Below are 13,252 nucleotides of genomic sequence, written 5' to 3'. Positions count from 1 at the left end.
ATTCTATATATATAATATAACATATATTCTATATATATAACATATATTCTATATATATAATATAACATATATTCTATATATAAAACATATATTCTATATATATAATATAACATATATTCTATATATATATATATAATTTAGTTTAGAATGGGCTGTGGGTCCTATAGTGCCCTCCAAACTTAACAAATTATCTTTGTAAGACAAGGTAGTATCAGAATTTCTTGTAAGTAAAAATACACATCTCTAGCACTTTCCCTTATCTACTGATTCAGAATACCTGGGATTAGGCATGGGAATATGGCTTTTTTTATTTTTAGCTCCCTAGCTCAGTATAATATAGCATGCAGGACTGGAAATAACTGCTCATAAACATAGTCAATGATGAAGGGAGATAGATAGACATGTTTGTATGAGACATAGGTATAGTCCTATGTCTTGCTTCACATATGTGATTTATATGTATTTCAAACATGCTACAGAACATTTGTAAAACCCTTATATGTAGATAAACAGCTACTGTTTGATCTCCTAATAGTCTGTCCAAAAGTGAAAAAATTTAGAGCTATTCACAATATCAGGTTGGAACATATTAAACTATTGTTATTCAACCATTTTTGATTTACAAAATTGTTAGCCTCGCCAGGGACGGTGGCTCATGCCTGTAATCCTAGCACTTTGGGAGGCCAAGGCGGGCGGATTGCCTGAGCTCAGAAATTCCAGACCAGCCTGGGCAACACGGTGAAACTTCATCTCTACTAAAATACAAAAAATTAGCCGGGTGTGGCAGTGTGTGCCTGTGATCCCAGCTACTCAGGAGGCTGAGACAGGAGAATCACTTGAACCCGGGAGGCGGAGGTTGCAGTGAGCCGAGATCACACTACTGTACTCCAGCCTGGGCAACAGAGCAACAACAACAACAACAAAATTGTTAGCCTCATATAGTTCAATCCAACATCATTACTGTCATCTTTGATTAGGTCTGAACAGAATTAAGGAATTTCAGTCTAAGGAAATGAGGCTGGGCACGGTGGCTCATGCCTATAATCCCAGAACTTTGGGGGACTGAGGTAGGCAGATCACCTGAGGTCAGGAGTTTGAGGCCAGCCTCACCAACATGGTGAAACCCTGTATCTACTAAAAATACAAAAATTTGCCAGGCATTGTGGCGGGGGCCTGTGGTCCCAGCTACTCGGGAGGCTGAGGCAGGAGAATCGCTTGAACCCAGGAGGCAAAGGTTGCAATGAGCCAAGAAGGCACCACTGCACTCCAGCCTGGGTGACAGAGCTAGACTCCATCTCGCAAAAAAAAACAAAAAAGAAACAAAGAAAGAAAAAGAAAAAAGAAAATACTACTGAATACTCTTAGTCTTCAAGTAGAGAAAACAAGATACCACAAAATTGAAAATCAATCCAAGTCTTTCAGTAGAGTATAAAGCTTTAGTTGTTTCGTCAATCACAGATCAAACTAGACATTTGTTGGACTAACAGTCTGTTTCCAAGCAAAATACCAGATAACTCAGTCAGGTTCAGTACTTTCCTGATATACTTTACAAAACTGAAACCACAACTATATTATTAAAATAAAGCAACACCTCACACATTGTTGAAATAGATATGTGGTTTAATAACCTATAGTAATGTATTTTTTTAATCTAAAATAGCCAGTTTCAGGTATCATGAACCAGCAAGTAGAACACCATGGAGGTGATTGTGCTAAGTTGAGCTACCAAAGTTTAGCTTGTATTTCCCATGACTGAGACCTTAAAGCAACCTGGAAATACTGAACCTTCCAGAACGGGCACTTCAGATACTCAGGGAGTGAGTGTGCTTCTTATTAAAAGCACAAGGGCTCTCCAACTTTTGAAAACTATGGTTCTCTGACAAAATTCAAGTATTAAACTTAAAAATAGAATTAATGAGCACTTACTAAAATGGAAGTTCCACAAAGGCATGAACTTTGTCTGCCTTCTTCACTTCTGTATCTACAGCATCTCAGATAGGTAGGCAATGAATGTATAGAAGTCCAGAAAGTAGAATAAAGGAAGAGAGGGACAGAGAAAAGGAAAGGCAGAAGGGAGATTAATGCTGATTCTTTTTCAATCCTTGGGATTATTTTTTTTCTTTTGTGTTAGCAGTCATCTTGTGCCATACTTATAGCAAACAGGAATATGGTTAATAATTAACAGTTATAATACAGTTATTTTGCTAAAATATGGTCCTTACTCTGTTACTATTACTACAATTTGTTAAAATTGAGAGATCAGATAAAGTATATAAAATTCTTTTAAAGCAATGTGCATAAATACACTTATAAACCTCAGTGGCTATGTAAAAAGATAATCTGAGGAAATGAGATTTTAAGCATAATATCGACCAGCTAATTCTCAATTAACCTGACATAAAAAAGAAATGATAAATAAATAAGTTTGTAAACAAAAAAAAACTCATATATTTCTGCATATGGGTGGAGGAGAGAGAATATAAATAATTTTACTTAATTTCACCCGCTAAGTAATTTAGAATCAGCATTTTGGAGTTGAAAGGAGGTGTGAAATGTTACCAGGTGCAAGCCCTCATCTTATCATTTGACAACTGAAGTCTAGAGAATTGAAATGCTTTTTCCAGAATGACAAAGCTGTAACTTGAATCTCACTTGCATAACCTCCATCTCAGTTGCATAACTTCCAGTTCAAAATGCACACAATTCTTTTTCAATTATTCACATTAGCAAATATTCTAAATAAAAACTCAGTAGAAATGCAGCCATGATTGGCAATCAGGAGAGAAAGATGACTTTTTTGATCACTGATTTCTTCTTTCTTAGAGAACACATGCCCCCATTACACAGTTTACATTACTGAGATAATCTTATCTGTTTTGCACATTGGACATTGGTATTGGAAAGCAAAATGAAAATTATAATTTTGTATGTGAGAACATGCAATAGAGAGTGAGAATTATTGTAATACTATGGTGGGAATGAAACTAATGATAAATCGATGACATTTAAATGCTTGGTACTTCAAACTTTCATTACCTTTAATCATCTTTATGCTTCTTTCTTCCATTTAGGATTCTAGTTTCATTAGGATCCATAAAGTGATGAAAGTCTTAAACTTCACAACGAAAGCTAAAGATCTGCACCTTTCTGATATCTTTTTGAAAGCACTTAACCATCTGCCTCTAGAATACAACTCTGCTTTGTACAGCCGAATATTCGATGACTTTGGGACTCATTACTTCACCTCTGGCTCCCTGGGAGGCGTGTATGACCTCCTCTATCAGTTTAGCAGTGAGGAACTAAAGAACTCAGGTAACTTTCTTCAGTCCTTACTCTTTTTAACTGGTATGATAGCATGCAATACATTTTTCTCTTACTCTATCATTTTAATTATTCTGCTTTGACTTTATTTAGATCCTGCTTTATTTCCAAAATGATATGAAGAATGATAAAAAACATACACATTCAAATAAATAAAACAAAAATAGAAAACTAGGACCAAAAAATAAAGAAAAATAAGTATGCTTAACCACTGTGATTTTAGGCATCATATTTGTCCCTAAATTTCCTAACATCTGGGAACATCATAAGCTTACACAGTAGTGGTTACCCAAAGAGGAAGATGCATGCCAATATCTCAAGGGAAACAAAGTTTGTACTGGCACTAAATTCTAAAAGATAATTTATGAATAACATTTTTATAGGATATAATTTCATAAAGCAATACCTTATAATGAATTAAATAGCAATTTTTTCTTGTAATAATTTTAACTAAAAGCCAAGATGAAACATATGATGAAAGAAAAGTTAGAAACTTGACAAGCGACTAAGATAGAGTGGGCCAGATGAGCACCTACTGGCGATGAAACCTGAAACTGAATGCAAAAGATTTGTGTTATTGTAGGCTTTCCACACTGCCTGCATGCTTTATGTTTCCTTTCAGTTATCCTTTCCACTGGAGCAACTCTTGTATGTGAATTTGATGTCTTCTGCTACTGCAAACAGTATCAACACTAATGCTGAGCAAAAGTAATTAGGGGAAATCTCTGCTCTTGACTTGGTTTTGTCTCACCCTCAGATGAAATTATTCTGGTCACTTCTGCTATAGCCCAGACAATAATTTCCCACTTCAGGAGTATAATCCTCATGCATTCAGAGCAGAGCCCCTAAATGCTTAGGGATCAGGTCAGTTAAGAACTGGGTGAATCTTTAATCAACTGTTAGTTAAAGCCCCATAACCAAAATGAAGAGTAATGAGTTATACTTTCCTACAGAAACCTTCTCACAGCCCATCTCTTTCTCTGCAGAGGTAGAGACTGACAGTTACATATAATGAAGGAAAGAAAAGGAGTTTGGGATGTGATAGGAAATTCCAAATAAATACCCATGCATATCCATATATACATGCACGCACACAGTACATACACTGTATGTATGTATTGACAGTGTGTCTATATATGCATACATATGTGTGTATATATATTCAGTAAGATGTATTCTGGATGTGAGGATAATCTAGCTGTGACATCTGTCACTTCTTTGATCGCCAGGGTTGATTCGGCTGATCTGGCTGGCAAGGTGGGTGTCCCCTTACTCCCTCACCACTTTATATGTGTGTCCCTCCGAAGTTGCATGCTCAGTCAAAGAGGATGACCACCTCCAATAGAGGAGGACTGGTCTTAGGTCAAGGATATATGAGTAGCTGCACTCCCCTGCTAGAACCTCCAAACAAGCTCTCAGTAAGATGTATTCGATATTCTTATATTCAGTAAGTTTATATGTGATAATTTATCTGTAAAATTTTAATTGTGGTTAAAATGAAGCACACCCAGACAGAAATGACTTCTCAAGAAAATGAAATTCTCCAGTTCATGTACTTACCTGGCTTTCCCAACTCTCTAGATAAATATATATTCTGGCCTCTTCCCTTTTCTCTCCTCCTATTCTCTCTCCTTTTACCTCATCATAACATGAAACTAAAGTATAGATTTAATTTTTGCTATGCTTTATTCAATAAGAATTATATCCCCTGTTGTTAATTTTTGAAAAATGACTTGAATATTTCATAGTACTTTCTTTCCCTCAAGAAAAAGAAAACAAAATTAAATTGCCTTTTATTAGCATGTGTTGATTTAATTCTCTATTGTTCAATGTCCCATAGTCAAGTTAAAACCTTGAATAAAAGTTGGCATTGCTTCAGTATGCAAGGTGAAAAGAGTTTCATAAACACAGTGAAAACATCAAACAATAAAAATATCATAATATGCAAGAGGATAATTTTAAACTCCTTTTGTTGGGAAGTCATCTTCTACACTGAATTGGAGGTTAAAAATTATTCACCACACTACTTACTAATATGAAATTTTCAACTAACACTTTTGTCTTTTACGCATCAGGGTAGCTAAAGACATTACTGAAATACTCATTCCTGTGCCCCACAGCAGAAGAACACTCAGGTTTAAGAGACGAGGTACTGCAGTATCAAGTAGCTTGTTAGTTCATGTAGATAGAGGTCCAGCAGCAAAAAACTGGACATACTTCGGGGAAGAAAAGGGTTGCACAGAAATTCATTGATAAAGTCCAGATATTTTAATCACTGCATGACCAATGTCATAAAAAATATTCATCATTCAAATCTTTGAAGATTCATCTATAGCCCTCAAAAATGAATTTAAGTTTATGGTTAATTCATTATGTTATAGTTAATTAACTGGACACATACAATTTAATTATTACTTATAAATAATAAGAGCCTAAAGAATGATTAAGAAAAGGAGTCACGCACTATAAACGCATTACATTCGTAGTATGGCCTAAATATTTGACTAACCCACTTATAAAATCAATCCTACTAGAAGAAAAATGAATTATATTTATTCAACCAGACTGAAACAACCATCTTTTTGTTAGGATTGAATATGCAAACTAAACATGAAGGCTTCAAACCAAGAATTTTTTACTCCCAAATAACAATGCATCTCTTCAAAACTGTCACAAAAAATGAGGTAGACAGGCCCAGTTCACATCTACCCAGCCTCATTTCTCAGCGATCTATGCCTTCAGATTTCCATTTCAATATCACACCTAATCAGAACCTCAAGCTCTAAAAACACCCATCCCTGCTATTATGACCTGCAACCCCAGATACTAGTATTTGATAACCTACTTTGCTTTTAGGTGCTTAAGAGGCTTATATTAACAGCTCTACCTCTCATGTGCTCGTATTCTGCAAGGCAAATTTTAACTAAACATCAAAAGACCTGGATTTTAGTTTTGATGTTTCCAGCAGTGAGTCAGGTGCCTTGGGAAGCTGTTAAGAAAAAGAAAATGTTGATTTCCCTCAATTACCCAGATAGTACTAACTCAGCCTACAAAAATACTAGATCTGTTTCCCTGCACTCTTCCTCTAACACACAGATTCTGAGGCCATTGAGAATGATTACAGGACTGTGGTTGAAGTGGTTCAGATGCCCAAATCTTCAACAAATGATGCTAGAGAGTTTGATAAACGAGAATAATGAGGACTAAAGGTATTAAAACCGGATGGCTGAGCCTCAGAGCATCAAGGTTTTCGCAGGTTATAAGACCATGGGGAGTCATCCAATGAAAGCAGCAGTGAGAAACTAGGAAGATATCATTCCCAATTCCCATACATGAATGGGGTGAGAATATGGCCTTTTGAACTTCTGCTGGAGATGACAGTGGAAACAGTATCAAGTACAGGCTTGAATTAACATGGAGAGATAGGATAGCCAAGGAGGAGTTTGAAAATAATTCATAGGTCAGGAAGTCAGAATTTCTGAGATTACAATAAAAAGGATTTGGAGGTAGGGGTTGAGTGAGCAGGTGAATTAAGGAGAAGAAGCCCAGAGAGGTATGAGAATGAGTGTTCAGGGAGAAAGCATGGCCAAGAAGATTTGCATTTTAGGTGACAAACAGGGAAGCAACTGAAGTGGACTCAGGTCTCACAGAATCAGCAGTGGCCCAGAAAGTAGGTCTTAGAGTAGAGAACAGATCAGAGCACGTCATAATCTTTTGATTTGCAGGGCTACACAGTGCAGTGGCCAATAGAAAGGGAAAGCTTAAAGCTCCATTGTATTGAGTGGCAACAAGTGGCAGGCAACAGGGACAGGACATCACCATCCCCATGGGAAGGGCCACAATGGCTCATATGTGCTTCTGAGGGTCAGTGTTGAAAGGGGAGATGATGGGCACTCACGGGACTCTTCTGTTCAGGACCATCTCTGGGCCCATGCAGGATTGAATCTATAGGTAAAGCTAACTTGAGCTGTCTCTTAAGTTTATGGGGATTGGGGAAGAGAGGGGCTAATATAAAGTATCTATAGATCCAAAGTGACCAGAGTATCATGTTCCTCTTTGAATTGTCAATGGTGCGTTCTCAGTGGTTTTTGTTTGTACTTCATCTCCTAGGTTTAACCGAGGAAGAAGCCAAACACTGTGTCCGGATTGAAACAAAGAAACGTGTTTTATTTGCTAAGAAAACAAAAGTGGAACATAGGTGCACCACCAACAAGCTGTCAGAGAAACATGAAGGTAACAGTACTCTCTCTTAGCAGCTTATCCAGTGTGCCCTGAGCCTGGCTGTCATTTACAGACCATATTGGATGTGACTGTGCTATTTTTAGCTTTTCATTTATTTCATTTCTCTGCCTTAGAACCCTGTGTGTTGGAACAGGGTATACAAATAAAATATCATTAGCATTACCTAAAAAAGGAAATTGTTAAGGTTTTCTTTATCTCGTACTTAGGTTGTTTAATGAATAATTTATTGATTTTGCTCATGGACAGCACTCAATATTAGGCATTGTGAAGTGCATATGACTGTGAACCAGGACCTTACAAAGTAAAGAAACATATAAACATCCATTAAAAATACAGACTGACAAGGGTCTAAGAGAGGTATAGTTTCTAAAAGGCTATAAAGGACTATGGGCAGAAGAAAATCCTGGGATTGAAATACATCAGATATTGTGAAAAGAATTATTTTGGGGCCATGCATTAAAAATGGCTGAAGACTTTGGCAAATGGAAAGAGTGAGAAAGAAAATCCAGGCAAAAAAATACTGAAAAAAGAAGATACAAGTTATGTCTTGCAGAATGATCTTACTCCTTCCCAATTTTAGCCACTGCTTTCATTCTTCTGTCCCAATCCCCAGTCCCAATAGGCTTTCACTTTTCTATCCCAATCCCCAACCCAGACATCCCTTCTGAACTCCAGACACCTACTGTCCACTAAACATCTCTACCAGAAAGTCTCTAGGCTTCAATGCTTCACGTATTCTCTCCCTGCTGCTGTTGGTTCTCACTCATCTCTAATAGCATAGCCTTTACTTTATAGCCTAATAGGACTGTTGTGAAGACTAAGTGACATAATGTTTATAAGGAGCCTTGCAGAGTGACCAGCAGTGGTTGGCTCCTTTCACCTTTCCTCTCCTTCAGCAGTCCCAGCCTTGATGATGGCATCACCATCAACTAAGTCAGCCAAGCCAGAAACCTGGCTGCTGTCCCTGATTCTACCCTCTTTCTATATCTAATAAGTAACCATGCACAATTCATTCTACCTCCTGAATGTCTCTGCAAGTTTTCTTCCTCTTTTTATTTCCATGGATATAAAACCTTCCATGGAAGGCAAACCTTCCATTCAGTATTTCCAACCTGGATTATCTCAGAAGCCCCCTAAGTGGTCTTCCTGGTTGTAGTCTCTTTTATTCTAGTCTACTCTACACATTTTAATGAGAGGAATCTTCTCTATGGAAAATCTTATTCATGAAACCTTCATACTTGGAACACGTCAGGTTTCACATGGCCTTAAGCACAAGTTCCTGTCCTTCTCTGCACAGCTAAACTTTATGCAGCCTCCTAAACAAGTCATGCTCTCTCCTATGCCTTGCCATTATAAATAACTCTTTCCTCTCTGTAAAATTCTGTTTCCTTATTTTGCTTGACTACTTAGAATAAAGGGAAGCAGAATCACAGACATTCCCAAATTTGAAGCTTACTTTCTTATGGAGAAGACAGACAGGAAACAAATAAAATATAATATTTACTATAATAATAAATAGATAATTTTAAATATACTATCAGAATAGGTAGATGGTCTACATACACATGACTGTGTTATGCATAAGCAAAATGAGAAGAACTGGCTTGACAACTGCACAGTCATTATGGCAAAGAAGAAAAAGAGGGCACAAAGGCATATAGCATGCAAAGCAAATAATCTGGTAATATTAACCAAAATATGAATACAGATTCTATATCAGTTTATCATGTAGTAGAATAATTTAATAAGAATATGAGTTCAACAAATCAAGAACTCAGAGATAGACAGATTAAATACAAGAATTAATTAAAACAGATTTCAAAGCTAAAGTACAAAAACAAACATTGAGAAACATAATCATTATAATTATAAATAAATTATACAATGCAAGGACAAAACATAATTCTTTAAAAATGAAATTAATAAAATTAATCACATACAAGAAAGATATCAAGTAATCTCAACATGGAAAAACATTTAGATATTATTAAAGAAAATTTGATGGAAATGGAATGACAAATGTAATTTAATATGTGAAAATTAGTATCCGTGAAAAAGAGATCCCAGTAAATGAAATAGAAAAACAGTATTTTTAAAAAATGCTATATAAGAATATGTCTCTGAAATAAAGGAAGAATTTTTTCTTGATTATATACATTGGAAATATTGTTCAAATATGCAACTTCAAAACAAATTCTAGAAATGTATTATTAAGTACTACTGGAAAAAAACTACTCAACTATAAAATCCATGCAACAAAGAGATGAATAAAAAACCAATTGGAATAATTCAGATGTTCAAAGCTAGGATATTTTCATGGAACTTAACGTAGCTTTCTGATATAGTTTGGATTTGTATCCCCTCCCATATCTCATTTCGAATTGTAATCCCCAATGTTGGAGGAGGGGTCTCGTGGGAGGTGACTGGATCATTGGGGCAGACTTCCTCCCTGCTGTTCTAGTGATAGTGAGTTCTTATGAGATCTGGTTGTTTAAAAGTATGCAGCACTTTCCCTTTCACCCTCCTCCTACTACTCCAGTCATGTAGGACGTGACTCCGTCCTCTTCACCTTCTGCCATGATTGCAAGTTTCCTGAGGCCTCCCTTGCCAGGCTTCCTGTACAGCCTGTGGAACGGTGACCCAATTAAACCTCTTTTCTTTATAAATTACCCCGTCTCAGGTAGTTCTTTATTGCAGTGAAAGAATGAATTAATATACTCTCAAATTCCTATTTCTTCTAAGTGGTAAAAAGTATAAAATTGCCAGTGTAATGTAACCCAGCCGTTTTGGGTTTCAGTTTTCAATTTTTAGTCAAACTCAGGATTCCCTCACCTTTCTCCTTTGCTGCTTGTCAGGGATAATTTAAGAGTGCGTGTGTGTGTGTGCCTGTGTGTGTGTGGGTGTGTGTGTGTACGCAAGCACATGCATATGCATATGCGTATGCATATGTGTTGGGGAAGGGTGGTCAGATAGTATCCTAGAGTCACAGGGAGAATGAGACCTTTGTTAGCATGTTTCTCTTTGCCTTGGCTAGCCTCATTTGATAGGTCATTTGCCTCCTCTGGTTCTCACAATCATGCACTGGCACCTATTGCCAATGTTGATGGTCCTGTCTTGGCTTTTGGTTACTAGATCCATATCCTTTGAATTTTCCTCACAAAAAGGCCAGGCCATTTTTTGTCTACCACTCTTTCTCAAGACTTCCTCACCTTCTTCAGGCTTTAGGGAATCCCTGCCTGTTTTCTATACATCGCAGTGAAATGTGAGGGCCTTGAGACTACTAAGGAACTACTTGCCTGGGTGCCATGTTGGATACAGAAAATTCTCTACAAGGCTTGCCATTTCCATCCTACTACTTGAGAAGATTAAATGTACATGAGAGGACTTCAAAAAGTCCACAGGGAAATGGAAGTAAAAGATAAAAATAGAAAATATAAACTTTATTTATCAACATAAGCTTCATCAAGTTCAAGACACATTTGTTAGTGATGATGCCAGCCATTTAGTCCATCCATAAAGAACTGAGGGTCCTAGGAATTTAATTGTGTCAATGCAATCTTCTTCACATTAATAACTGAAAAAAAGAGTGCCCTCTAAAGACATTTTTAAGATTAGAAAACAAAAAGAAGTCAGAAGGAGTCAAAGAAAGACTGTAAGGTGAATATCTAATAATCTAATAATTTCTCATCTAAAAAATTGCCCTTGTTTGATTCGAGGAATGAGTAGGAGCATCGTCACAGTAGAGAAGGTGTCTCTGGTAAAGCTTTCCTGGGCATTTTTCTGCTAAAAGTTTGGCTGTCTCAAAACACTCTCATAAGAAGATGTTATTATTCTTTGACCCTCCAGAAAATCAACAAGCAAAATGCCTCGAGCATCCCACAAAACTATTTCCAAGACCTTTGCTCTTGACTAGGCCATTTTTGCTTTGGCTGGCCCACTTCCACCTCTTGGTAGCCACTACTTTAATTGTGCTTTGTCTTCAGGACCATACTAGTAAATCCATTTTTCATCTCCTGTGTATAATTCTTTTTTAAAAGTGTTTCAGGATCTGATCCTACATGTTTAAAATTTTTATTGAAAGCTCTGCTCTTTTTTTTTCTTTTTATTATTATTATTATTATTATTATTATTATTATACTTTAGGCTCTATGGTACATGTGCGCAACGTGCAGGTAAGTTACATATGTATACATGTGCCATGCTGGTGCGCTGCACCCACCAACTCGTCATCTAGCATTAGGTATATCTCCCAATGCTATCCCTCTCCTCTCCCCCCACCCCACAACAGTCCCCGAAGTGTGATGTTCCCCTTCCTGTGACCATGTGTTCTCATTGTTCAATTCCCACCTATGAGTGAGAATATGCGGTGTTTGGTTTTTTGTTCTTGCGATAGTTTACTGAGAATGATGATTTCCAATTTCATCCATGTCCCTACAAAGGACATGAACTCATCATTTTTTATGGCTGCATAGTATTCCATGGTGTATATGTGCCACATTTTCTTAATCCAGTCTATCATTGTTGGACATTTGGGTTGGTTCCAAGTCTTTGCTATTGTGAATAATGCTGCAATAAACATACGTGTGCATGTGTCTTTATAGCAGCATGATTTATAGTCCTTTGGGTATATACCCAGTAATGGGATGGCTGGGTCGAATGGAATTTCTAGTTCTAGATCCCTGAGGAATCGCCACACTGACTTCCACAAGGGTTGAACTAGTTTACAGTCCCACCAACAGTGTAAAAGTGTTCCTATTTCTCCACATCCTCTCCAGCACCTGTTGTTTCCTGACTTTTTAATGATTGCCATTCTAACTGGTGTGAGATGGTATCTCATTGTGGTTTTGATTTGCATTTCTCTGATGGCCAGTGATGGTGAGCATTTTTTCATGTGTTTTTTGGCTGCATAAATGTCTTCTTTTGAGAAGTGTCTGTTCATGTCCTTCGCCCACTTTTTGATGGGGTTGTTTGTTTTTTTCTTGTAAATTTGTTGGAGTTCATTGTAGATTCTGGATATTAGCCCTTTGTCAGATGAGTAGGTTGCAAAAATTTTCTCCCATTTTGTAGGTTGCCTGTTCACTCTGATGGTAGTTTCCTTTGCTGTGCAGAAGCTCTTTAGTTTAATTAGATCCCATTTGTCAATTTTGGCTTTTGTTGCCATTGCTTTTGGTGTTTTAGACATGAAGTCCTTGCCCATGCCTATGTCCTGAATGGTAATGCCTAGGTTTTCTTCTAGGGTTTTTATGGTTTTAGGTCTAACATTTAAGTCTTTAATCCATCTTGAATTGATTTTTGTATAAGGTGTAAGGAAGGGATCCAGTTTCAGCTTTCTACATATGGCTAGCCAGTTTTCCCAGCACCATTTATTAAATAGGGAATCCTTTCCCCATTGCTTGTTTTTGTCAGGTTTGTCAAAGATCAGATAGTTGTAGATATGTGGCATTATTTCTGAGGGCTCTGTTCTGTTCCATTGATCTATATCTCTGTTTTGGTACCAGTACCATGCTGTTTTGGTTACTGTAGCCTTGTAGTATAGTTTGAAGTCAGGTAGTGTGATGCCTCCAGCTTTGTTCTTTTGGCTTAGGATTGACTTGGTGATGCGGGCTCTTTTTTGGTTCCATATGAACTTTAAAGTAGTTTTTTCCAATTCTGTGAAGAAAGTCATTGGTAACTTGATGGGGATGGCATT

At 37.0% G+C, this 13,252-nt stretch overlaps 1 protein-coding gene across 2 annotated transcripts in view; it reads left to right on the top strand.

Annotated features, from left to right (window-relative positions):
• The window catches only part of C6 (complement C6), a 134,710-nt gene that overhangs the window by 94,601 nt on the left and 26,857 nt on the right, over positions 1-13,252 (top strand). For both annotated transcript variants that reach the window (XM_024247179.3, XM_024247180.2), the window contains exons 8-9: positions 3,072-3,312; positions 7,432-7,554. In XM_024247179.3, the coding sequence (XP_024102947.2) occupies positions 3,072-3,312; positions 7,432-7,554 (364 nt within the window). The remainder of the gene's footprint in view (positions 1-3,071; positions 3,313-7,431; positions 7,555-13,252) is intronic.

The sequence above is a fragment of the Pongo abelii genome, chromosome 4 (assembly GCF_028885655.2).
Source record: "Pongo abelii isolate AG06213 chromosome 4, NHGRI_mPonAbe1-v2.0_pri, whole genome shotgun sequence".
Taxonomy (NCBI): Eukaryota; Metazoa; Chordata; class Mammalia; order Primates; family Hominidae; genus Pongo; species Pongo abelii.
Note: the sequence above shows the minus strand (reverse complement) of the source record. Positions and strands in the feature narration are given on the sequence as shown.